General features: G+C 40.4%; 1 protein-coding gene across 1 annotated transcript in view; it reads left to right on the forward strand.

Moving 5' to 3' along the window:
- Positions 1–27,315, forward strand: part of Rel (REL proto-oncogene, NF-kB subunit) — a 48,358-nt gene that overhangs the window by 7,951 nt on the left and 13,092 nt on the right. Inside the window, exons 2-4 of the mRNA XM_012950396.2 lie at positions 5,047–5,189; positions 9,218–9,366; positions 18,932–19,023. Of these exons, the coding sequence (XP_012805850.2) occupies positions 5,047–5,189; positions 9,218–9,366; positions 18,932–19,023 (384 nt within the window). The remainder of the gene's footprint in view (positions 1–5,046; positions 5,190–9,217; positions 9,367–18,931; positions 19,024–27,315) is intronic.

Genomic DNA, 27,315 nt, shown 5'->3' on the forward strand with positions numbered 1-27,315 from the left:
TGGGGAATTAAACCTGGGTCCTTAGGCTTTGCAGGTAAACACCTTAACCACTAAGCCATCTCTTCAGCCCCAAAACATCTATTAAAAAAGTAGACAGGAATTTATTTGACCATATAAATTCAACTATATAAATTATTTAAGATGTCACTGAAAAAAACTCATTTGAACAACTGTGGAGAGAAGTGTGCATTCTCTTAAATACAGATGTAGAAAGATAGGAAATGTGAATTTGAAATATACAAAGATCCATCTGCTGTATGATTTTTGGTAATTAAGCATTATGAACCTGATTGGGTTAACATCAAGTTTTCCCTTCCTCTTTGTCTTTTTTACAATATTTGTTATTACTATTATTTGGCTTTTCAGGGTAGGGTCCCTAGTCCAGGCTGACCTGGAATTCACCATGTAGTCTCAGGTGGCCTTGAACTCATAGTGATCCTCCTACCTCTGCCTCCCAAATGCTGAGATTAAAGGTGTGCACCACCACACCAAGCTTTATTATTATTATTATTTTTGGTTTTTCAAGGTAGGGTCTCACTTTAGCCCAGGCTGACCTGGAATTCACTGTAGTCTCAGGGTGGTCTTGAACTCACGGCGATCCTCCTACCTCTGCCTCCCTAGTGCTGGGATTAAAGAAGTATGCCACCACGCCTGGCTTTTTAAAATTATTTTTATTTTGAGAAAGATAGAGGCAGGCAAAGAGCGAGAATGGGTGTACCAGGACATTCAGCCTGTTGCAAATGAACTCTGGACACGTGCCCTTCCTTGTGGTACATTTGCAACATTGCATGCTTGTGTTACTCATCAGGCTGTGTGGGACCTGGAGATTTGAACATACGTTCTTAAGTTTCACAGGCAAGCACCTTAAACACTAAGCCATTTCTCCTGCCCCTCTTTTTCTTTTGAATAAACAAATAAGTAGTAGATTCAAACAAAAGGAATCTGAATCAAAGTGAATAAAATTAAGCCAGGTGTGGTGGCACATGTCTCTAATCCCAGCACTTGGGAGGCACAGGTAGGAGGATCGCCATGAGTTTAAGGCCACCCTGACATTACTGAGTGAATTCCAGGTCAGCCTGAGCTAGAGTGAGACCCTACCTCGAAAACCAAAAAAACAAACAAACAAACAAACAAAAGAATAAAATTAAAGGTAGCCGTAACCTATTTGGTAATCCAGGGTAGAAACCATAGAGCCACCAGTGATTTTGTAATTTCTTTTTTTAAAAAATATTTTATTTGAGAAAGAAAAAAGAGAGAGGGTATGAGCTCAGCAGGGTCTCCTTCCACTCCAGATGTATGCACCACTTTGCATTTAGTTCTATGTCGGTACTGGGAAATCAAACCCAGGCCATCAGGCTTTGCAAGCAAGTGCCTTTAACTGATGAGCCATTTTCCCAGCCCTGTGATTTCTTTCTTTCTTTCTTTCTGTTGTTTTTTTTTTTTTTTTTTTTTTTGAGGGGGTCGAGGTAGAGTCTTACTCTAGCCCAGGCTGAACTGGAATTACTATGTAGTCTTAGGCTGGCCTAAAACTCATGCCAATCCTCCTGCCTCTGTCCCTCAAGTGCTGGCATTAAAGGCATGCACCACCACGCCCAGTTTAAGAACATTTTTATTAACAGTTTTCATACATGTGCATATTGTATTTTTTTTATTTTAGAGAGAGAGAGAGAGAATTGGCACACCAGGGCCTCAGTCACTGCAATCAAACTACAGACACTTGTACCACCTAGTGGGCATGTGTGACCTTGCACACTAAACCCATGGTTTTAATTCAGTTAGTTATGATCAGCTGCACTGCAAAAATATTAAAAGGAAAATTCTAGAAATTAATAAAAAGGTTTGATTTGTTATAGTAGTTCATTATAATTGCTCTGCTTTATTATTGTTACTTTCTTATCATAAGCACCTATTTACAGGGGGAAAAACATTGTCAGTACCATCAGGAGTCTGTACTATCCTAAATTCCAAGCATCCACTGTTAGTGGAACACATTCTTGTGGATAATGGCAATGAGTAGAATTACATTCTACATCCATTGGTAATTCTTCCTGTATTGTCTTCTGTGAACACTCACCTATTTTTCTCTAGAGTATCTTTTCCTTCCTCTTCTCTTTTTCTTCTCATTCTTTTGCTTCATCATCTTTTATCCCTCTCACAGAGATTCCTGTTTTGTGCATATGTATTTCTGCAAAATTTGATTAGACTTTCCCTCTTTTTGAACACTAATACTTTCTAGAATGTGTTTTCCTTTCTCTTCTCTTTCTTCTCATTTTCTTGCTTCACTACCTTTTATCCCCTCACAGAGATTCCTGTCTTGCTCTTATAATTTTCTGTAAAACTTTACTAGACTTTCCCTCTTTTTGTACACTAGTAATTTGCAGTGTTTGCCTCACTGTTGTAGAAAGTTTTTGAGGGTAGCAGTTATGATGGTGATGGTGTCACTATATTACTGTTTTTAAGAAAGCATCTGAAGTAATAACAGATGCCCTATGTTGAATATCTTTCATATGTATGCTTTTGGTAAAAATTTAAAACACATAATATCTAATCCTCATAACAGCTCTATGAGTTATTTCTGTCATAACATCCCCACTTTAAAGAGAAGAGTACTTACAAGAATGAATTGATGACACTTCCAGCATTTACTGGACATTGACTGGTTCTTGTGGGTTTTTTTTCTCGATAAGGTCTTGCATGTAGCCAGAGCTAGCCTGGAACTATTGGTGCTCCTCTTGCCTCTATGCTAGGATAATAGGCATGCTGCTAGAGGCTGAATTTTGTTAAAAATAGCTACATAGGGGCTGGAGAGATGGCTTAGCGGTTAAGCGTTTGCCTGTGAAGCCTAAGGACCCCGGTTCGAGGCTCGGTTCCCCAGGTCCCACATTAGCCAGATGCACAAGGGGGCGCAAGCATCTGGAGTTCGTTTGCAGAGGCTGGAAGCCCCGGCGTGCCCATTCTCTCTCTCCCCCTCTATCTGTCTTTCTCTCTGTGTCTGTCGCTCTCAAATATATAAATTTAAAAATAAATAAATAAATAATATAAAAAATATAGGTACATGGAAATTGGGTGTGGTGGCGTATGCCTTTAATTCCAGCACTTGGGAGGCAGAGATAGGAGGATAGTTGTGAATTTGAGGCTACCCTGAGACTACATACATAGACTACATAGGTCAGCCTGGGCTGGAGTGAAAACCCATCACATAAAAAAAAAGGAAAAAAGAAGGCTAAGTGGGACTTGGTTATGATGGTATATGCCTCAAATTGCAGCACTCAGTAGACAGGTAGGAGAATTGCTTCAAGTTTGTATGATCAGTTTAGTCTACATAGTGAATTCCAGAAAGAAATATGGGCAGGGCAGGGGAGAAATGGCAAGGTAGTATTAAAAGACCTTTCCCCATACTGCACCAATCAACTTTTTCATTGTTTCTGAAGGTTATGTACCTTCCAACAGGTTACTCCTTAGTCGTTGAAATGGCTTTGTTATTTGGAGAATTTAGAATCACTCAATGATTTGATAGGGGCTTCTTGGAGAGAATGGAATACACCTTTCCACTACTAAAATAAAAACACATTGTTAACTACCCTCAGTTGTAAACACAATTGTCTTTACTATTTCCATGATTTGGATAGTAAAAAAGGGTAAATGTACATACAATTTTAAAATATTTATTTATTTATTATTTATTTATTTGAGAGAGAGCACATGCAAGTGAGCAAGAGCACACACATAGGTGCATACCAGGGCCTTCTGTCACTGCAAGTGAACTCCAGGTGTGTGTGCCACTTTGTGCATCTGTCTTTATGTGGGTACTTTGAAATTGAACCCAGGTCATCAGACTTTGCAAGCAAGTGCCTTTAACCACTGAACCATCTCTCCAGCCCCATAAATATGCACATGTTTTAAACAGCTTTATGATATGTAATTAATGTATAACAAATTATACATTTAAAGTATTTTATTTAGTTCTTTCTCTATCTCCCCCCCACAAAACCTAAATAATCACTAGAATCAAAATAAACATGTCCACCATCCCAAAACTTTCTTATCCACCCCATAACTCTGTTTAGGCAATTAGCAATCTCCTTTCTTTCATTATATTTTGCATATCCTAGTGATCCATGTAAATGGAATTATACAGTATGTGCTCTTTTGGATAGCTTCTTTCACTCAACACATTTATTGTGAGAGTCATATAGTCCTTATATCATATTTTGAAAGGTTTGTAAGTGACTGATTTGAGATTTTTGTTGAGGCTAAAGTCCCTTCTGAAAGGAGCTTGTTTTGGCATATTATGTATCAACCTTATGATGTTCCAGACTTGCATATGTTTCTGCAAGAATTTAAGTGCATTTTAATTTTTAGTGAGTGGTCTTTTCATGCCCTAAGTGTTACTTGGTTTTGGAGAATAATGTACAGAAACATGAATACTGTTTTCTTCACCCTTCTGGGAAAGAGTTGGGGAAAACCCTTCTGCTTGGTCTCATGTAAAAAGAAAACTCTGAAGTGGTTATCTTAGAACTTTGTACTGTCACTAGCTATAGATACTAAGCAATAAAGTATTGATCAGTGATGTGTTACTACAACATTGAAGCTCAATTTGAATGGGTGATAATCTTGGATAATTACATTTTAACTTTGTTAATATTGGGTGGAAAAATCTTGGGTGTATTGTTTTTGTTGTTTTTTAATTTTGCTTGGGGATATATCTCATCAGGTAACCATGAGGAACTGAGTTGGATCCCCAGCACCCATACGGCCATGGTCATGCATGCCTGTCACCTAAGTCCTGATTGGGGGGTTGGGTGGGCAGAAGAATTGCTGGGGCTCAATTCAGTGTGGAAGTCTGTCTTAAAGAAGTAAAGCAGAAGAGCAATAGAAGATATCCTCTGTTTTCTGGCCTTTGCATACATATATAAGGGGTGCGTGAATTTGCATACAGAAATGTGTACACACACCCAATATAAAAATAAAAATTTTGAAAATTGCTATAAATTCATTGTATTCCTATTCCAGTTTCATTGCCCCTCTCCCTTTTTAAATTTGCAGGTGGCTATAACCCATATATAGAGATAATTGAGCAACCCAGGCAGAGAGGAATGCGCTTTAGATACAAATGTGAAGGGCGATCAGCAGGCAGCATTCCTGGGGAGCACAGCACAGAAAACAACCGAACATACCCGTCCATCCAGGTAATAGGCTCTGGTGCACTCCTTCTCTACGTCTGTCTCTCTTATAGCTCTCTCTGCTTTCAAATAAATAATTTTTTAAAAACAATAAATAAGATAAAATGTTACTTTTGATGGGGCTGAGGAGATGGCTTAATGGTTAAAGGTGCTTGCTTGCAAAGCCTGCCAGCCTGGGCTCAGTTCCCCAGCACCCCAATACCCAAAGTGGTACATGCATCTGATGTTTTTTGCAACAGTAGGAGAACCTGGCATGCCCATACACACAAATAAAAAAAAATTAAAAATATGTCACACTTTTGAGACAAGGTCTCACTGTATAGCCCAAGTTGGCCTTAAACTTGCAATCCACTATACTGGCTAAATATCTCCTTCCCTCCATCCCTCCTACCTTGTTTCCTTCCTCTTGCTGCTCAAACCTAGGGCCTATGCATTACATACTAGGCAAGCACTCTACCTCTGAGCACAACCTCAGCCCACATTTTGTTTGTTTGAGGCAGGGTCTCACTGTAGCCCACACTAACTTTGAACTCACAATGATCCTCCTACATCGGCCTCTAAGTGCTGTGATTAAAGGCATGCGCCATCCCTGGTACCTCTATTTTTTAGAAAGAGGAGAGAATTGGCACACCAGGGCCTCAGCCTTTGTAATTGAAATCCAGACGCTTGTGCCACCTCGTGGGCATGTGTGACCTTGCACTTGCCTCATCTTTGTTGGCTGAAGAGGGATCTGGAGAGTAGAACATGGGTTCTTAGGCTTCAAGGGCAAGTGCCTTAACCACTAAGCAATCTCTCCAGCCCAGCTTTTATTTTTCATATTAAAATAAATTGTGAAGGTAGTTTTTCTTTTTTTTTTTCTTTTTTTCTTTTTTTTGGCAGTACTGGAGATTGAACCTAGAACCTTCTGACTGCCAAGCAGTTGTTCCACCACTGAGCCATAACCCTAGCCCATGAATCTAGGTTTTTGTGTGTGTTGTTTTTGTTTTGTGGGGAGGTCGGTCTGTCTGTCTGTCTTTCTTTCTTTCTTTCTTTTTTTTTTTTTTTGAGGTAAGGTCTCACTCTAGCCCAGGCTGACCTGGAATTCACTATGTAATCTCAGGGAGGCCTCAAATTCATAGCAATCCCCCTTCCTCTGCCTCCCGAGTGCTGGGATTAAAGGCATGCACTACCACACCCAGCATCCATGAGTGTAGTTTTTTTATTTATTATTTATTTATTTATTTATTTATTTGAGAGATAGAAAGAGGCAGATAGAGAGAATGGGCACACCAGGGCCTTTAGCCACTGCAAACGAACTCCAGATGCATGTGCCCCCTAGTGCATCTGGCTTATATGGGTCCTGGGAAGTTGAACCATAGTCCTTAGGCTTCACAGGCAAACGCCTTAACTGCTAAGCCACTTCCCCAGCCCCCATGAATGTAGTTTTTTATTGCAAATGAATTTAGTAAGCATATCATTTATATTTATAAAATTTATCTTTTATATTTATAAACTCCATTTCCCTCTTTTTTTGGTGTTTTGAAACAGGATCTCATTATGTAGCTCCAGTTAGTCTGGAACTCATTATGTAGATCAGGCTAATCCCATACTTACAATAGTCCTTTTTCTGTCTCTTGAGAGCTGAGATTATAGGTATGTGCCACCATATCAATATTCAAATATTAAGCTTTTTTAAAAAAATAGTTATTTATGAGAGAGAGAAAAAAATGGGTGCCCCAGGGCCTCTAGCCACTGCAGACAAACTCCAGACATGCATGCCACCTAGTGCATCTGGCTTTACCTGGGAACTGGGAAATCGAACCTGGGTCTTTTGGGTTTGCAGGCAAGCACCTTAACTGCTAAGCCATCTCTCCAGCCCCTGCTTTTTTGTTTTGTTTTTGTTTGAGGTAGGTTCTCACTGTAGCCTAGGCTGACTTGGAACTCAATCTATAGCCCCAGGCTGGCTTTGAATTCACAGTGATCCTCCTAACTCAGCCTTCTGAGTGCTGAGATTAAAGATGTGCATTATCACGCCTACAATATTGAGCTTTTTTGTTTGTTTTCAAGGTAGGGTTCCACTCTAGCCCAGGCCAACTTGGAATTCACAATGTCATCCCAGGCTGGCCTCCAACTCAGGGCAATCCTCCTACCTTCCAAGTGCTGGGATTAAAGGTGTGCGTCACTGCCTAGCAATATTAATCTTTTTTTTTAAATTTTTATTTATTTATTTGAGAGCGACAGACACAGAGAGAAAGACAGATAGAGGGAGAGAGAGAGAATGGGCACGCCAGGGCTTCCAGCCTCTGCAAACGAACTCCAGACGCGTGCGCCCCCTTGTGCATCTGGCTAACGTGGGTCCTGGGGAATCGAGCCTCGAACCGGGGTCCTTAGGCTTCACAGGCAAGCGCTTAACCACTAAGCCATCTCTCCAGCCCAGCAATATTAATCTTTAAAATTGGTATTTAAGGAAAAAAGTTCAAAAACTGGATATGCCCATCCAATGGTACACACTTGTAGTCCTAGCACTTGGGAAGCAGAGGCAAAAGGATCATTACTATTTTAATTTTGGCAGGCAAATTTGATCATAGGAAGTTTCAGGCCAATCTGGACTATTTTAGTAGCAAGATTCTGTCTCATAAAATGAACACAAGTTAATAGTAAGCCAAGCACAGTGGCACCTACCTGTAATCCCAGCTGCTTGATAGAGGTTCACTTGGGTCCATAACCTAACTTGGGGGGAAAAAAATATTTCAAAAAAACTTATCTTGTTTCCTTGTGGTAGCTAGGCTTTATATTCCCTGCTTGTTCTTTCCATTTTACTAACCTCAAAAAGGAAGTACTAATTCATCCCCATCTCAGAGTATCCTCCTGCCTCTCCTACCTACCCTCTTTACTGCTGCATGATCTTGATATGCTTTCTTTCTAAAATTTAATCTTGTTAAAACTCAAGCCGGGCGTGGTGGCGCACGCCTTTAATCCCAGCACTCGGGAGGCAGAGGTAGGAGGATCGCCATGAGTTCAAGGCCACCCTGAGACTACATAGTTAATTCCCCGTCAGCCTGGACCAGAGGGAGACCCTACCTTGAAAAACCAAAAAAAAAAAAAAAAAAACCCTCAACTTGATTTATTGCTTATTATACAGAGAACATATGGGATATACTTATTATGGGACAAATATTTTGTGAAATGAAATGCTACATAGTAAGAATAAGATCATATTTGGGTGCTGTTATTTTCATTATGACCTAAATATAGTTTTCAGGGGGTATTTATGCTGTGACATCTAAGAACAAAGCACTACTGCCCTGACCCCAAAATATTTCACTGCTCTGTGATACAAGTTATGGTATCAACTTATTTGTTTTATTCATTTATTTGTTTTATTTTGATTCTTTGAGGCAGTCTCACTATAGCACCCCCAGGCTGATGGTGAACTCACAGAGATCCTCTTACCTGTCACCTTCCGTAGTGTTGAGATTAAAGGCATGAGCCACTACAACTGGCTTTATTTATTTATTTATTTATTTATTTTCGAGGTAGGATCTCATTCTAGCTCAGGGTGACCTGGAATTCACTATGTAGTCTCAGAGTGGCCTCAAACTCATGGCGATCCTCCTACCTCTGCCTCCCTAGTGCTGGGATTAAAGGCATGTGCCACCACACCGGGCTTATTTTGTTCTTTTTTGAGATAGTGTCTTATATAGTACAGGAAGCCCTAGTTTGCCCATCCCCCATCCCTTGTGTCTGTGTCTCTTTTTTTCTCTGCTTGCAAATAAATAAAATATTTTTAAAGACAACACTTATGGGGCTTATGGAGACATGGCTTAGCAGTTAAGGCATTTGCCTGCAAAGCCTAAGGACCCAGGTTCTATTCTCCAGGTCCCATGTAAGCCAGATGCATATGGTGGCACATACATTTGGAGTTTGTTTACAGTGGCTAGAGGCCCTGCCATGCACTCTTGCTTGCTCACTCTCTTTCTTTCCCCCCATTTCTAGTAAATAAGTGAATAAATAAAAATATACTTACGAATCATATTTAATTCCCCTATTTTCAGATTATGAACTATTATGGAAAAGGAAAAGTGAGAATTACATTAGTAACAAAGAATGACCCATATAAACCTCATCCTCATGATTTAGTTGGAAAAGACTGCAGAGATGGCTACTATGAAGCAGAATTTGGACAGGAGCGCAGACCTTTATTGTAAGTATACAGTCACGAATCTCCAGGAATAGGATAAAGATGCAATGCCCTGTTTCCTGTCCATGACATCTGTTAATTTTAGCAAAATATTTATTTATTGTTTTGTTTACAATAGTATGCATTTAATTTTTTACCATTTGTGTAAGAACTATTTCATTTTTCATAGTAGACACAGCACATGATTGCTAGCAGTACTTCTTTTTGGGGTGGAGGTGAGACAGGGTCTCATGTACCCCAGGCTGGCCTTGAACCCACTATAGCTGAGGCTGATCACCTCTTCTCAAGTGCTGGTATTACAGGTGAGCACCACCACCCCAAGCTCGGCAGTAGCACTTCTATTATTTATTTATGGCCAAAGTCTTACTGTATAGCCCATTTGAGCTTTGACCTCATATAGCTCAGACTGGCATCAAAGCTTAAGACAATGAGTTTCTTGTTTCAGCCTCCTTAGTACTGGGGTTATAGGTATGAACTGCCCAACCTTCTAGGAGTACATCTTTACTTACTATTGCTGAAAGCTAAAAAGATGTATTTTATGTTGTGATTTCTTTTCTAAATTTGAATAAAATCATGAAAAACCGTTTTTCTGGAGTGATGTGTGTGTGGATTTGTACATGTAGTGCAAATGTGCATCCCTCATGTGTACTCTTCTACTTTTTCCTTGAGACAGTCTGTCACTGAACCTGGAGCTGACCAGTGAGCCCCAGGGCTTCTGTCTCCACCTTCCACAGCAGCAGGGTTGCAGGCTTGTGGCCACACTGAGCTTTTTTTGTTTTTTGTTTTGTTTTGTTTTTGCTTTTTTGTTTTTTCAAGGTAGGATCTCAAACTGGCCCAGGCTGACCTGGAATTAACTATGTAGTCTCAGGGTGGTCTCGAACTCATGGTGATCTTCCTACCTCTCTGCCTCCCAAGTGCTAGGGTTAAAGGCATGCCCCACCATGCCTAGCACACTCAGCTTTTTTTTATTTTTTTGTTTATTTCATTTATTTGAGAGTAACAGACAGAGAGAGGAAGAGGCAGGTAGAGAGAGAGAAAATGGGCACGCCAGGGCCTCCAGCCACTGCAAACGAACTCCAGATGCATGCGCCCCCTTGTGCATCTGGATAACGTGGGTCCTGGGGACTCGAGCCTTGAACCAGGGTCCTTAGGCTTCACAGGCAAGTGCTTAACCGCTAAGCCATCTCTGCAGCCCACACTCAGCTTTTTAAGAGATTGTGAGCAATCAAATTTAGCCCATCTCAGGCCCTCTCAGTCCTTCCTGTTACCTGAACCTCCTCCCCAGGCCCAGAAATTTTTGATGTTTTTTTGTTTTTCTTTTTTCAAAGTAGGGTGTCACTGTAGCCCAGGCTGACTTGGAATTCACTCTCTATCCTCAGGGTAGCCTCTAACTCTTGGCGATCCTCCTACCTCTGCCTCCTGAGTACTGGCATTAAAGGCATGTGCCTAGCTTAGGCCCAGAAATATTATTCTATCTTTTCATTTACAGTTAACTTAAAAATTGCAAGATGGGGATGCACACATCTGGAGTTGTTTGCAGTAGCTGGAGGCCCTGGCACGCCCATTCACGCATGCACTCTTTCTCTCCCTCTTTTCTCTGTCAAAAAATAAATAAATAAATAAAAATATTTTTAAAAAAATTGCTAGGTTGTAGAAAAGCAGCTGTGAAACTCTAGAATTTTAAAGGGAGAGAGATTATAAAATTGCCATATTAATAAAAATTTCAAAATAGGAATTATGTCAATTCTGTTGGTGAGGCTTCTAGAAAAATGGGCCTAGAGCTGAAGCGATGGCTTAGCAGTTAAGGCATTTGCCTACAAAGCCAAAGGACCTTGGTTTGACTCCCCAGGACCCACATAAGCCAGATGCATAGGGTGGCACATGCTTCTAGAGTTCGGTTGCAGTGGCTGGAGGCCCAGATGCTCCCATTCTGTCTCTCACTCTCTCTGTCTATCTGCCTCTTTCCCTCTCTTGCTCCCTCAAATAAATAAATAAATTTTTAAAAAACAAAGAGAAAATGGGCCTACTTATCATATTAGTGAGTGTAAATTAATAAAATTTTCCTGATAGGCAGATAAACCACTATTTATCAAAAGCTGGAAAAATATGAATAATCATTCTTAAGTCAGCAATATCACTCCTAGGAACTTAACCTGAAAAAAGGTATGTTCAGCCAGGTGTGGTGGTACACGCCTTTCATCTCAGCACTTAGGAGGCAGAGGTAGGAAGATTGATATGAGCTGGAGGCCAGCCTGAGACTACATAGTGAATTCCAGGTCAGCCTGGGCTACAGTGAGACCCTACCACAAAAGAACACACCAAAAAAAAAAAAAAAGAAAAAAGAAAAAAGAAAGAAAGAAGTGAAAAGGTATGTTCAAATTTATTTAGCCATGATGATATTCATTGCAGCTTTGTTTATAAAAAGCCTGATGGTCTGGGCTCAATTTCCTAGTACCCATGTGAAGCCAGATGCACAAAATAGTGCATGGATCTGTTCACTTGCAGTGCAAGAGGCCCTGGTGCACCCATTCTCTGTTTCTCTCTCCCTCTCTATGCTTACAAATAAATAATTTTTTTGTTTTGAATTTGAAGTGAATTCCTGGTTAGCTTTGTTTGTAATGGTAAAAAGTTAGAAGCCATTCAAATAATAAAGGAACAAGTTAAATATATCCATTTTTTGTGAATATATCCATTTTTTGTGCTCATGTATAGCTATAAAAATAACATAACAGGGCTGGGATAAGGTACTCACTACACAACTCTGAGTACCTGAGTATGGATTCCCACACCCTGCATAAAAGCTAGAAGTGGTGGTAGACTTCTGTAATCCCAGTGTGTACCTACAGCAATAAGGGAGATACAACAAAATTTTCCAGAAACTAGCAAACAGCTTAAACAATGAGAGACCCTTCCTCAAATGAGGTGAAAGATGAAAACTGACCCCAAAAGTTGTCTTCTGACCTTCACACAAGCCTATACTCACATATGCAAACATGCAACATGCCGCATAAGGAAGGAAGGAAGGAGGGAGGGAGGGAGGAAGGGAGGAAATAAGTTAGTTAAAAACTAATTAACTTATTATGTGCCTGATGGTACATAAAGATACTTAAAGTATACTAGATTTTAAAGCAAGATGTGAAGAATAATCTTAATTTTGTTTTAAATAAATTAATTCACACAAGTGGTAATAAAATTTCTAAAGAATTAATAGTAGTTGTATTTAGGTGGGTAAGATGATGGATGCTATGTTTTTTATGCTTATTATTTTGGTTTTTCAAGCTAACCTCTTAAGGCTAGCCTAGACAACCTAATGAGACCCTATCTCTAACAAAGCAACAACAAAAACAAAAACACTTTTAAAATGCTATTTTTAGCTGGGTATGGGAGGTGGAGATAGGAGAATAAGGAGTTCAAGGCCACCCTCAGCTTCATACCACTTAAAGGCAGTCTAAGCTACAAGAGTACCCACCTCCGCCTCTTCCCTCCTCTTTCCCCCTGACAAAAAGTAGATTCTCTTAAAGCTAGATGTGGTGGTGCTTGCCTGAAATTCCAGCACTCAGCAAGCTGAGGCAGGAGGATCCAAATATGAAGTAAATAGCAAGACACTCCTCAAAACAAAGTTCCTCTCATTAATAGTAACAACATGAAACAAAGTACCTACTAGTACACAGTTGACAAGAAACACTTCCTAGGGCAGTAGTTAACTTCCCACCAGTGTTAACTATTCATGTCTTAAAATACTCTCTTTCCTTGATCTCTATGAGCACAAACTTGTTTTAGCTCATACTTTTCTGATGTCTTCCTTATAGGCAGTTAAACTTTTGGATTACTTTAGTACTGTCCCAATAAATGACCCTTATGATTATCCTCACCTCTACCTCCAGTCCAGAATCCCATTAAGTATTGAGTACCCATCATATTTAGCATTGTGTTTAATATTATTATTATGTTTTTAAATATTTTATTTATTATTTATTTGAAAATTGAGAGAGAAAGAGAAATGGGCACATCAAGAGCCTCTTGCTACTGCAGATGAATTCCAGATCCATGCATCATTCTGTACATCTGACTTTACATGGATACTGGGAAATCAAACCCTGGCCATCAGTCCTTACAAATACCCTTAATGATTGAGCCATCTCTCCAGCCAACATGATTATTTTCATTTGTATGTGTGAGTCTTAATCTATAACCCAGGCTGGCCTTGATTTCACTATATCACCTAGACTAGCCTCGAACCAGTGGTGATCCTCCTGTCTCAGCCTCCCAAGTACTTGGATTATAGGCTCAAGCCGCCTATTTCATGAAAGAAACACTTTATCCAAAAAAGCTGAAGAGGTGATATTGTATCATTTCAAGAGAGATGTTTTCTCCAATTGGGTGATATTAATAGGCAACCCATCATAAAGAAAAATTTCCCCATTTTATCTTCTCTGTTAAAAAGTATTAGTCAACATGATTTCTTATTTTGATACATTATACTCCATCACTGGCATTATTTTGATTTTTTTTCAAGGTAGAGTCTCATTTTAGCCCAAGCTGACCTAGCACTCACTCTGTAGTCTGGCCTCAAACCCAGAGATCCTCCTCCTTCTGCCTCCATAGTGCTTGGATTAGAGGTGTGCACCACCAAGCCCAGCTCTATTTTGATTTTAAGACTAAGAATTGATATGTACAAGCTCCTTCAGAATGTCTACTGTGTTCTTTTGATATGTCTTCATTTTTCTTGAAACATTGCTTTTTGTCCTAAGATTTACCCTTTTCTTGCTCCAGCCTTTGAGTCATTTTTCCCTCAAGGATCCCTAGTCTCTTTTAGTGGGAAACGGTATTTAATTTCTTTCAGAGTTCTCAAATGTCCAAAAGCAGGCCGGAGGGATGGCTTACTGGCTAAGGCACTTGCCTGCAAAGCCAAAGGATCCAGGTTCGATTCTCCAGGACCCATGTAAGCCAGGCACACAAGGTGGCACATGCATCTGGAGTTCATTTGCAGGGGCTGGAGGCCCTGCTGTGCCCATTCTCTGTGTGTGTGTGTGTGTCTCATATAAATAAAAAAGAAAATGTCTAAAAACATAATCTAAACAGTGACCATAGCTGTTTTCTCTCAAAATTAGTATTGCAAGGTACACCCAAATAGCTTTCATCATTTTAACACTCTTCACATGGGCATGGATATACTAACAGTGGTCTTAGCTAGCTTCTAAAGTTATGCATGGCACTCAGTAAAACCTAGCCATGCCAGACTACCTTTATGGTCTGTATTTGGGCTGCTGGAATAGCTTTCTGCTGTTGATGTTGCAACTCTTCTTTGTTTTTGTTTAGAGGCAGCACAGGCTATCCTCACATTCACTTTGTAACTCAAGCTGCCCTTGAATGGTCATCCTACTTTCTACCTACCAAGCACTGGTATTACAGATGTGTGCCACCATATCTGCTTTACATCAGCTCTTTCCCTCAGTCTTCCTCCATGTTAGCCAGAGTGGCCTTTTGAGGTACTTGTACTTTTGAAGAATTGTATTTTAACATTTTCCCATATTGAAACATTTTAAGGGTTTAATGTGGCTCTTGAAATAGAGACCAGCATTTCTTCTGTGGCCTACGAGGCCCATCTGCCCACCTGTATTTCCCGTCTTCCATTGCACTGTCCTTGTCTGATTGATCTCTTCAGTGCCGTCAGAGGAACTTACCTTTAATTACCTCTGCCCACGGTGCTCTTCTGTAAGAACATGTGCATGATCTTTATTCCCCTCTTTCTTTAGTTCAATTCTATTCATATTATCACCCCTAAAAAGCCTATCTGATGACCTCTGTCCCATAAATTATGTATTTCCTCATAAGACTTGTGATTTCAGTTTATCACTTTTTGCATGTGATTATTTAAATAGCTATTTAGTTCACCAGACTAGAGCTAGCAATCTTTCTGTAAAAGTCTAGATAAACAGGTGTTTTAGACTTTATAAGGCTTTTGGATTTTGTTGCAGCTACTTACCTGTGCCTTTGCTACATGAAAGTCACAAATGACATAGAAGTCTATTACCATGGCTGTATTCTAATACAAATTATGTTTACAGAAACAGGCAGGGAGCTAGACTTGAGTCATGGTTTAATTTTTGCAGAGCCTTACTCTAGCCCACGCTGACCTGAAACCCACTCTGTTGCTCAGAACCATGATAATCCTCCTAAGTGGTGAGATTAAAATGTGTGCCACCATACTGGACCCATGGCCCATGGTTTATAGTTCACCACCACCCCATGCCCGACTGTAAATGTATTAGGATGAAGGATTCTTTAAAATATTTTTATTAAATAAAAACTAATAACCAAACTTAAGAATCTTTCAAAGACAAAGACATGACATACTTTTGAGAAGAAAATTATTGTATGATTTTAAGAATTGATGACTTTTATTCTTAGTTGTTGAAGGCAAGGGAAGGAAATGTCAAATATACTGCAGGTGCTAACATGTATCGTGAATGTGATTAATATGCAGAGCATAAACATAAGATAGGAGACAGACACTTAAAGCAAGGTGAGCTAAGTAGCCTCTGGTTGTAAATGCCTTATGAAATTTGAACAGAGTGTAATGTTCTTAAAATTGAGGTTTGCTTCCTTATTCACACCCACCTAGCTTTAATGATGTCATGGTTTTTCCATGTGGGAACAAGTATGACTGAGTAGTGGTGGGGAGTTCCCCCCCAGTATCCTCTGTAGTATACATATGCAAATGAATAATATTTATAGCTATTGAGAAGTTTTCCATAAATGACCTCTTGAATCTTTTGTTACATATTGTTAGTATTAAACCTCTTTCAAATAAAATTTTTAATATTTTTTATCATAACCATATAACATGGCATAATGCATTCTGCTACTACTTGTGAAGTCAGGATTCAAAACTCACATCTTTGGGGGACTAAGCAGACAGCATAAATGAGAGGAGAGAATCAAGTGTAGGAGAACTAGTAAACTAGTGAATTTGAGAGTCACACATAAATGGGGCTATAGGTGCTCAGACCCAGCCATTTATTTCTGTGCCCACATAGTGTTATACCTTCAGCAGAAGCCAGAAATACAGCTTTGTAGATAGAATTACTTGTTTTTAAATTTTAGTAATCTATGTGATTTTCTTTTAAATGCAGATACAACTCCTATTCATGTTTTTTGTTTTGTTTTGTTTTCTCGTTTTTTCTCCTAAACTGTAGACAACAGTTTCAGGCTAAACAAAACATACCTGCAGACTTGGATGTAGGCTTTTTTTTATACCTTTTGTTTTGTATCATCAAATATACAGATTTTACAGATTTGATCAAGATTTTGTTTAGAAGATAATTTGGGGGTAAATTTTTGCTTTTTAGTGTTGTTTCTTAATGTCTTTGATATATTTGATTAGGCATATGGATACTGCATAAGCATAAAAGTAACATAATACTATGTTATCTTTTTTTGTCTTTTTAAATTTAATTAATAGAGAATAAGAATGAGTGCACTAGGGCTTCTAACCACTGCCTACAAACTCCAAGTACAGGCACCACCTTGTGCATTTGGTTTACATGAGTACTGGAGAATCAAACCTGGGTCCTCAGGGTTTGCAGGCAAGTGCATTAGCCACTAAGCCATCTCTCCAGCACCCCTCTTTTTTTTTTTTTTTTTTTTTTTTTGTCTTTTGAGACAAGGTTTTTTTTTAAACTTTTTTTTTTTTTTTTTTTTTTATTTGAGAGCGACAGACACAGAGAGAAAGACAGGTAGAGGGAGAGAGAGAGAGAATGGGCGCGCCAGGGCTTCCAGCCTCTGCAAACGAACTCCAGACGCGTGCGCCCCCTTGTGCATCTGGCTAACGTGGGACCTGGGGAACCGAGCCTCGAACCGGGGTCCTTAGGCTTCACAGGCAAGCGCTTAACCGCTACGCCATCTCTCCAGCCCTTGAGACAAGGTTTAATGTAGTCTAGGCTGGCCCTTAAACTTACTGTGTAGCTGAGTTGATCCTCCAGTGCTTTTAGAAATATAGCCCTCTTAAAAATAAATAAATACCTCAAAAAAAAAAAACCCTCTTAGAGCCAGGTGGTGACAGCACATGCCTTTAATCCCAGCACTCAGGAGGTATAAATAGGAAGGTTGCTGGTTGCTGAGGTTCAAGGCCACCTGAGACTACATAGTGAATTCCAGGTCAGCCTGGGCTAGAGCAAGACCTTACCTCGAAAAACCAAAAAAAAAACACTTGGGCTGGAGAGATGACTTAGTGGTTAAGGTGCTTGCCTGCAAAGCCAAGGGACACAGGTTTGATTCCCCAGGACCCACGTAAACCAGATATACAAGGTGGTACATGCTTCTGGAGTTCATTTACAGTAGCTGAAGGCCCTGGCACACTCATTCTCTCTCTATCTGCCTCTTTCAAAAGAAATTTAAAAAACTCTTGTTACCTATTTTTATGGATTTTTGTCAGTGTTTTATTATTAATCTCTGTGTGTGCGTGTATGCGCACATGCACACACACATGCCCACTTGTGCAGGCGCCATAGTGCACTTGTGGAGATTAGAAAACAACATTCAGGTTGGTCCTCACCTGTTTGCTGCATCTGATGTAGGCTTTCTCTGGATTCTTTTTTTTTTTTTTTAATTTTTAATTTATTTATTTGACAGCGACAGACACAGAGAGAAAGACAGATAGAGAGAGAGAGAGAGAATGGGCGCGCCAGGGCTTCCAGCCTCTGCAAACAAACTCCAGACGCGTGCGCCCCCTTGTGCATCTGGCTAACGTGGGACCTGGGGAACCGAGCCTCGAACAGGGGTCCTTAGGCTTCACAGGCAAGCGCTTAACCGCTAAGCCGTCTCTCCAGCCCTCTTTTTTTTTTTTTTAAATTTATTTAATTGAGAGCGACAGACAGAGAAAGAGGCAGAAAGAGAGAGAGAGAGAATGGGCACGCCAGGGCCACCAGCCACTGCAAATGAACTCCAGATGCATGTGCCCCCTTGTGCATCTGGCTAATGTGGGTCCTGGGGATTCAAGCCTCGAACCAGGATCCTTAGGCTACACAGGCAAGCGCTTAACCACTAAGCAAGCCATCTCTCCAGTCCCAGCCTCCAGCTTAAAAAAACAAAATTGTTATTTTTGTTTATTTATTTGAGACAGAGAGGGACAGAAAGAGGCAGATAGAGAGAGGGAGAGAGAATGGGCGCGCCAGGGCCTCCAGCCACTGCAACCGAACTCCAGACGTGTGCGTCCCCTTGTGCACCTGGCTAACGTTTGTCCTGGGGAGTCAAGCCTCAAACTGGGGTCCTTAGGATTCACAGGCAAGTGCTTAACCACTAAGCCATGTGTCCATCCCAGCCTCCAGCTTTTTAAGGCTTTTTTTTTGGCATCTGGGGATTGAACTCAGGTACTTCAGCTTAAGCAACGAGTGCTTTATCCACTGAGCTGCCTTTCCAGCCACCCTCATATCTTTATCATTGCAATTGGTAACACAAGTCATGCTTTAATATCTCTGTCTGATAGTTTGATAAATGCTTGATTTCTGTAATATTTTTTCTATTTAACTACAATGTAATTTCTGAAAATTTTATTTTTTGCTTTTAGTTTTCAAAATTTGGGTATTCGATGTGTAAAGAAAAAAGAAGTAAAAGAAGCTATTATTTCAAGAATAAATCTAGGAATTAATCCTTTCAATGGTAAGTATTATATAATCATTTCTGTTATTTAGATGCTAACAATACTGTGATTTCTACTTCTACTTTGAGCTTGTATTTTAAGAGTAATTTTAAGTTCAGTCTTTACTTTTCTACTTGACTTGTATTTGCAGAATTAAGTAGGACATTTAAAGTCTTCCATAGTTTTCTGATATCCACTGATACCAGAAAAACCTTTCTTTGTATTTTTGTTTATTTTGAGACAAAGTGTTGCTCTGTAGCCCTGGCTGGCCTGCTGTTTGTAGCCTACACTTGCTTCAAATGTGTAACATCTTCCTGCTCAGCCTCCTAAGTGCTAAGATGAAAGATATATGCCACCACACCTACCTGCCCCAAATATATTCGTAATATATGTAGTATGTGGGTAGATACTGATTTATTGTCTAGTAGATTTTATTAGGAATAGCATTTGTTGATCATCTTATTTAAATTATTGTTTTGTTTCGTTGTTCAGTTTTTCAAGGTAGGGTCTCACTCTAGCCGAGGCTGACCTGGAATTCACTATGTAATGTCAGGCTGGCCTAGAACCTTCTACCTCTGCCTCCAGAGTGCTAAGATTAAAGGTGTGTGCCATCATGCCCAGCTAAATCACTGCTTTTGAGAGAGGGTATCACCAGATATCAAACTCCATATGCTCCTGCCTCAGCTTCCCAAATATTGAGATTATAGGCATGCAAAACCATGCTCTCTTTAAGCATTTATTCTCTTTTAGGCACAGATATTTGGGGATTGGAGAGATGGTTTAGTGGTTAAGGCACTTGCCTACAAAGCCAAAGGACTAGGGTTCGATTCTCCAGGACCCACATAAGCCAGATGCATAAGGTGGTGCATGTGTCTGGAGTTCGTTTGCAGTGGCTAAATGCCCTGGTGTGCCCATTCTGTACCCCAGCCTCCTTTCTCTCGAGTAAATAAAATAGGATAAAATGGTGCTGGAGAGATGGCTTAGCAGTTAAGGCATTTGCCTACAAAGCCAAAGGACCTTGGTTCAATTCCCCAGAACCCATATAAGCAAGATACACAAGGTGGCGCATGAGTCTGGAATTCGTTTGCAGTGGCTGGAGGCCCTGGTGCGCCCATTCTCATTCTCACTCTCTCTCTTTCTCTCTGCCTCTTTCTCTCACAAATAAGAAAAAGGAAATGAGATACAGGTTTTTTTTATCCCAGACTATTCTTGAGATGACTGTGTAGCCAGGGATGATCTTTTTTTAAACTTAACAACCTCCATACATAAAACCAGGATGCCCGTGATCATAATCCCCTCCCATCACCCTCTGACCTCCTCCCTTCTTCTACCCTCCACTGAATCCCTTCTTTCCAACTAGTCCCTGCTTTGTTTTGATGTCATCATTTTAATCTTATATTATGCAGGTCTTATGTAGGTAGATCAGCCACTATGAGGTCATGAATAACATGGCCACTTTGTATATGAAAGACAGAATTGCAAAGTGTTCCTCCTCTTCCTTTGGCTGCCGCCGCTGCCGCCGCCACCACCACCACCACCGCCGCCACCACCACCTCCTCCTCCTCCTCTTCCTCCTCCTCCTCCTCCTCCTCCTCCTCTTCCTCCTCCTCCTCTTCTCTCTCTCTCTCTCTCTCTCTTTCTCTTTCTTTCTTTCTTTCTTTCTTCTTTTGTGTTTTTTGTTTTGTTTTGTTTGTTTTTCAAGGTAGGATTTCACTCTAGCCCAGGCTGACCTGGAATTCACTATGTAGTCTCAAGGGTGGCCTTGAACTCATGGCAGTCCTCTTATCTCTGCCTCCCTCTGCTGGGATTAAAGGAGTGCGCCACCATGCCTAGCCTGCCACCTCTTCTTCAATGGTCTGAACCATGGAGGATATAGAGATGTCTCATTTAATGTTAATACTCCACTGTCTCTTCAGCACTTTGGTGGGTTGTGAGTTCCTCCAGTGGTCACCGCTATCTGAAAAGAGAAGCTTCTTTAACCAAAAGTGATAGTAGCATTAATACATGGGCACAAACATAAATAGTTAGAGAGCAGTTTGGTGGGCATAATATATCCATGTATTAATATATCCATTTAGTTAGACAACAGTAGTAGTTTCCCCCCTAGGGTTGAAGATTTCCCCATCTGTAGGCTTTTGATTAGGTTTTCTGTACAAGGCATTGAGTACCTCCCATGGAGCAAGCCTTAAATCCAATCAGAGAACAGCTGGTTTGCCCCATAACCAACAAGCCACATTGCACCAGTTGGTACATTTTATTGGTTATCCAGTCATAAAGCTTGCTGGGTCCACTGATGGTTAAGAAGTTGGTGACTTTTCTTCCCCAACAGGCTGCATAGCTGTTTCCAGCATTATGATGGATAGTCAACAGGGAGGAGACTTCTAGCTCAGCTCCAGCTTGATTTCTCAGTGACCTGTAGCCCAAGCATGTGGAGTCTTCAGCAGTAGAGTCTTACCATCTAGTTTTGGTGGGCACTGAAATTTTCTTGTAACAATAATCAAGGCTACTGGGCACTACATAATTTAACACCTCAGGGTACTTCTACCCAAACACACACAGTGTGTGTATATAAATTTAAGATTTAGCTAGTGAAGAAGCAGGCTTATTAGTAACATCTTTAATTTTTTTCTAAATATTTTTTATTTTTGTTTATTTGAGATAGGGAGAGAGAGAGAGAAAGAGAGAATGGGCATGCCAGGGCTCCAGCCACTGCAAACGAACTCCAGATGCATGTGCCACCTTGTGTATCTGGCTTATGTGCGTCCTTTGGCTTTGCAGGCAAGTGCCTTCACTGCTTAGCGATCTCTCCAGCCCAACATCTTTACTTTTGATTAACCCTTCTCCTACCCTCTCCTCTATACCTCCCTGACCTCACTTAGACCATTGGTCCCCAGTATTCTGCCCCTCTCCTTACGTACTCTACTTGCTTTAATAAAGCCTTCTCCTTTCCCATCTGGCCCCTGTCTAGCTTCCCGTCTTCTACTACTGATTTTGACTACAGTTCACATATAAATATAAACATTTGTAGTTAGGATCTGCATATGAATGAAAACATGTGGTTTTGGGCTTTCTGAGCCTGGATTACCGTACTCAGTATAATCTTTTCCAGATCCACCCATTTTTTCCTACAGATTTCACTTTTCTTTACAGCTGAATAAAACTCCATGTGTAAATATAACACATTTTTATTTTTGAGCTAGTGTCTCACTCTAGCCCCGTCTGTCCTAGAATTCACTATGTGGTCTCAGGTTAGCCTCAAACTCTCTGTGATCCTCGTACCTCTGCCTCCTGAGTGCTGGGATTAAAGGCATGCACCAGCCGGGCGTCATGGCACACACCTTTAATCCCAGCACTCGGGAGGCAGAGGTAGGTGGATCACCATGAGTTCAAGGCTACCCTGAGATTACATAATGAATTCTGGGTCAGCCTGGGCTAGAGTGAGACCCTACCTTGAAAAACAAAAACAAAAAAAAGGTGTGTACCACCTCATCGGGCTATATATACCACATCTTTATTACCCTAATTCATTAGTTGATGGGCACCTAGGCTGGTTCTATTTCCTAGCTATTGTAGAGTAGCAATAAACATGGATGAGCAAGTATCTCTTTAGTAATGAGTAGAGTCCTAGGGTATATGCCAAGAAGTGGTATAGCTAGGTCATATGGTAAATCTATTTTTAGCTGCCTCATGAACCTCTACACTAATTTCCACAGTGGCTGTACAAGTTTATATTCCCACCAACAATGAAGAAGCATTCCTCTTTCCCTACACTGTTGCCAGCGTTTATTGTCATTTGATTTCTTCATGATAGCCATTCTGACAGGAGTAAGGTAGAACCTCAAAATAGTTTTAATTTGAATTTTCTTGGTGGCTAAGAATGTAGAACATGTTTATAGATGTTTATTGGTCACCTGTATTTTCTTCTTTTGAGAATTCTCTATTCATTTCTACTTTAAAAAAATGTTTTTATTTATTTGAGAGTGACAGACAGAGATAGAGGCAGAGAGAAAGAGAGAGAGAGAGAGAAAAGGGGCACACCGAGACCTCCAGCCACTGCAAAGGAACTCCAGATGCATTGTCCCCTTGTGTATCTGGCTTACGTGGGTCCTGGGGAATCAAGCCTCGAATGGGGTTGCTTAGGCTTCACATGCAAGCGCTTAACCACTAAGCCATCTCTCCTGCCCTCATTTCTAGTTTTTGATTGGACTGTTTGATTTATTATTATTTAGTTTTTTGAGTTCTTCATATGTCCAATAATTAAGCTTCTGTCAGATATATAGCTGGCAAAGATTTTCTTCCATTCTGTAAGCTGCCTCTTTGCTGTATTCACAGTGTCCTTTGAGGTACAAATTTTCTCAGGTCCCACTGGTTGATTACTTGTGTTACTCCCTGAACAACTGGAGTTCTATTCAGAAAATCCATGTGTATGCCTATATGTGGAAGTTTTCCCTCTAGTTCTTCCTCTAACAGTTTCAGAGTTTCAGGTCTGGTATTAAGGCCTTTGGTCCATTTAGAGTTGATTCTTGTTTATGGGAATAAGGGTCTATTTTAATCCTTCTACATACACATATCCAGTTTTTCCAGCACCATTCTCCAGTGGATGTTTTTGGTGTTTTTATGAACAATCAGATGGCTATAACTGCCTGGGTTTACATGTGAGTCCTCGATTCTGTTCTATTGATCCATGTCTGTTTTTGTGTACCATGTCTTCTCTCTTTTTTTTTCTTTCTTTCGAGGTAGGGTCTCACTCTAGCCCATGCTGACCTAGGCTGACCTCTAACTCACAGTGATCCTCCTACCTCTTCCTCCCAAGTGCTGAGATTAAAGGTATACACCACCACACTTGGCAGTGTTGTTCTTGTTAATATGACTGTAATATTTCTTAAAGTCAGGTATGGTGATACCCCTCAGCCCAGGGATAGCCTTGAACCTCTTACTTTCCTTCTTCTTTTTTTTTTTTTTTTTGTTTTGTTTTTCGAGGTAGGCTCTCACTCTGGCTCAGGCTGACCTGGAATTCACTATCTAGTCTCAGGGTGGCCTCGAACTCTCAGTGATCCTCCTACCTCTGCCTCCCGTGTGCTGGGATTAAAGGCGTGCGCCACCACGCCCGGCTTACTTTCCTTCTTCTGATTATAGGTGTGTAATGCCACATCTGCTTTATGCAGAGCTGGAGATTAAACTAAGGGCTTTGTGCACAGTAGATAAGCACTTCCAACTATATGTACATGTGGTACATTCCCAGCCCAGATTGTTTTAAAATGGAAATAAGTAGTATCAGATGATAGGGCCAATTGAAATTATTGTAGAAAATAGTATTCCAGGAGTTGAGAGTAAGTTCTTTTCCTGCTGATACTCTCTAGAAAGTTTAATCTCAACTATCAATGCTAGTTGTTGACCTTTATCCAGTGATAAGTACATTATATAAGTTAAACTTTTATTTAGTAGATCTGTTCTTTATATTATTTTTGGTTGTTTTGCAATACAATTTTGTATGTAATCCAAGCAGACTTCAAACTCATGACAATCCTCCTAATTCAATATCCAAATGTTGTTGTTTTTTTTTTGACAACTTCCATAATTGGAGACAATATCTCATGGTAATTCCCTTCCTCCCCCTACTTTCCCCTTTGAAACGCCACTCTCCATCATATCCCCTCCCCCTCTCAATCAGTCTCTCTCTTGTTTTGATGTCATGATCTTTTCCTCATGTTATGATCATCTTGTGTAGGTACTGTCAGGCACTGTGAGGTCATGGATATCCAGGCCATTTTATGTCTGGAGAAGCACATTGTAAGGAGTCCTACCCTTTCTTTGGCTCTTACATTCTTTCTGCCACTTCTACAATGGATCCTGAGCCTTGGAAGGTGTGATGGAGATATTTCAGTGCTGAGCACTCCTCTGTCACTTCTTATCACCCTGGTGCCATCCCAAAGTCACTGCCATCTGAAAAGAGAAGCTTCTGTAACCAAAAGTGAAAGTAGTAGTAATATATGGGTATGAACATTAAGAGAGGTGCATACTGGACAGTTTGGTGAGCATAGAATTTGCATTTAGCCAGACAGCAGCAGACGTTACATCCCTAGGGCTCATGACTACCCCTGTTGTAGGTTTTCAGTATCAGGGACGTATTCCCACCCATGGAGTGTGCCTCCAGTCCAATTAAAGAACAATTGGTTTTCATAACAGACATGCCATTGTTGCACCTGTTGGCTCATTTGGCCGGGGTGGCCAAATTTAAGGTTTGCAGTGACCACTGTTGAGTATCTCCACTGGTGATTTCTCTCTCTCCCATTGAACTGCAGTATAGCTTTTTCCAGCTTTCTGTCATCTGGACTACATGGAAAAGGTTTTCAGCTCCAGCAGGATTTCTTAGTGACCTTGCAGCCCAACTATGTGGAGTCTTCAGCAATAAATAGGGTGTTACCATCTATTCCTGGTGGGAAACCAAGGGCCTCAGCAATGGCCTGTAATGTTTTGGGGGTATCAAGGACTTCCCTGGCCAACAACTCACTGAAAGGTATTCCATCCCTGGCACTAAAAATGTTCTAGTAACAATCTATGGCTTCTGAGTGTTTCAGCAAATGTTATTTTATTTTTTGGTTTTTTGAAGTAGGGTCTCACTCTAGCTTAGGCTGACCTGGAATTCACTATGTAATCTCAGGGTGGCCTTGAACTCATAGCTGTCCTCCTACCTCTGCCTCCTGAGTGCTGGGATTAAAGGCATGCACCACCAGGCCCAGCACAAATGCTATTTTTTTGTTACTGTTTTAAAAAATATATTTTTGAAACTTTTTTTTTTAATTAGAGAGAGAGAGGATGGGCACGCCAGGGCCTTTAGCCACTGTAAACAAACTCCAGGTACATGGACCACTTTGTGCATCTGGTTTATGTGGGTCCTGGGGAATTGAACCTGGGTTCTTTGGCTAGGCAGGCAAGTGCCTTAACAGCTGAGCCATCTCTCTAGCCCTTAAAAATGTTTTTATTTATTGTGAGAGAGAGACAATGAATTATGTGAGCATGGGCACACCCAGTGCTTCTGGCCACTGCAGATGAATTCCAGATGCATGTACCACTTTGTCACATGACATTTTACATGAGTGCTAGGGAATTAAACCCAGGTTGTGAGGCTTTACAAGCTCAGAGAACATAGTGGAAGAAGGGGTGGAAAGAATGTAAGGATCATAGGGTGGGAAGGTGTACTATAAGGCACTGTCCTCCCCACAGGAAGTGACTTGTAACCATGACTCTAGGTTGACTACTAATACCCCACTGAGGAGGCCTTCAGGGGAGTGGGAACAGGAGAGAGGGGACATAAGAGATTATCACTCATTGGCAATACAATAAATTTGTAATATGTTCATATGTTCAAGTTCCAATAAAATTTAAATACATGTAACTAAAGGGGAAGGAGAGAAACAGAGTGCCACACTGATTTTGAGAGAGAAGATACTTCTTCCATTCCAGAGGATGAGGCTTTGTGGAAAAGTGGTTCTGGGGTTGTCTTCCTTACTCTGAATCTAGGTCTCACTCATTGTTCCTGGCCATCTGTAGTTTTAAAGAAGTTATGCATAAATGATAGTATTTTTGATGCAACAATAACAGTATTTCCACATATGGAGAAAATTTGGGACAAAATCCCCTAAAAAGTAAGTGATTGAGAAGTAGATAAATTTCTTCATATTAATGGAACCAATGAGTAGCTACATGTGTTTAAATTTTGGTTTTCTAACCAGTTTATTTTCCTTTAATGTATCATTTAAAATATTTTCAGTGGGCTGGAGAGATGGCTTATTAGTTAAGGCGCATGCCTGCCAAGCCTAAGGAGCCAGGTTCAATTCTTCAGGTCCCACATAAGCAGATGCACAAGGTGGCACATGCATTTGGAGTTCCTTTGCAGTGGCTAGAGGCCTTGGCACGCCCATTCTCTCTGTCTCTCTGTCAGTCTCTAATAAATAAAAATGAATAAAGATTAAAAAAATATATTTTCAATAAACACTTACTAATATATAAAACCCACCTAAATATATTTCTTTCATATAATCTCAAAACAATATTTCCCTTGCCCCCTGAAATTTCTTTGATTCCTTTTAAATCAGTTCCCTTCCTCCTCCTTTGCCCCACTCAGCTATTCATCTCCTTTCTGTTATCATACATAATCTTTTCTAGTTTCATTTAAATGGAAGTTTATAATGTGTATTTTTTTTGTTTTTTAATATATATATATATATAATTTATTAGTTTTGTACTCAATGAATATAGTCAATTCAGTACCATTGTTAGGCTCATCCATGTCCTACCCCCTTCCCCTGGCC

This window comes from Jaculus jaculus, chromosome 4, assembly GCF_020740685.1.
Source record: "Jaculus jaculus isolate mJacJac1 chromosome 4, mJacJac1.mat.Y.cur, whole genome shotgun sequence".
Taxonomy (NCBI): domain Eukaryota; kingdom Metazoa; phylum Chordata; class Mammalia; order Rodentia; family Dipodidae; genus Jaculus; species Jaculus jaculus.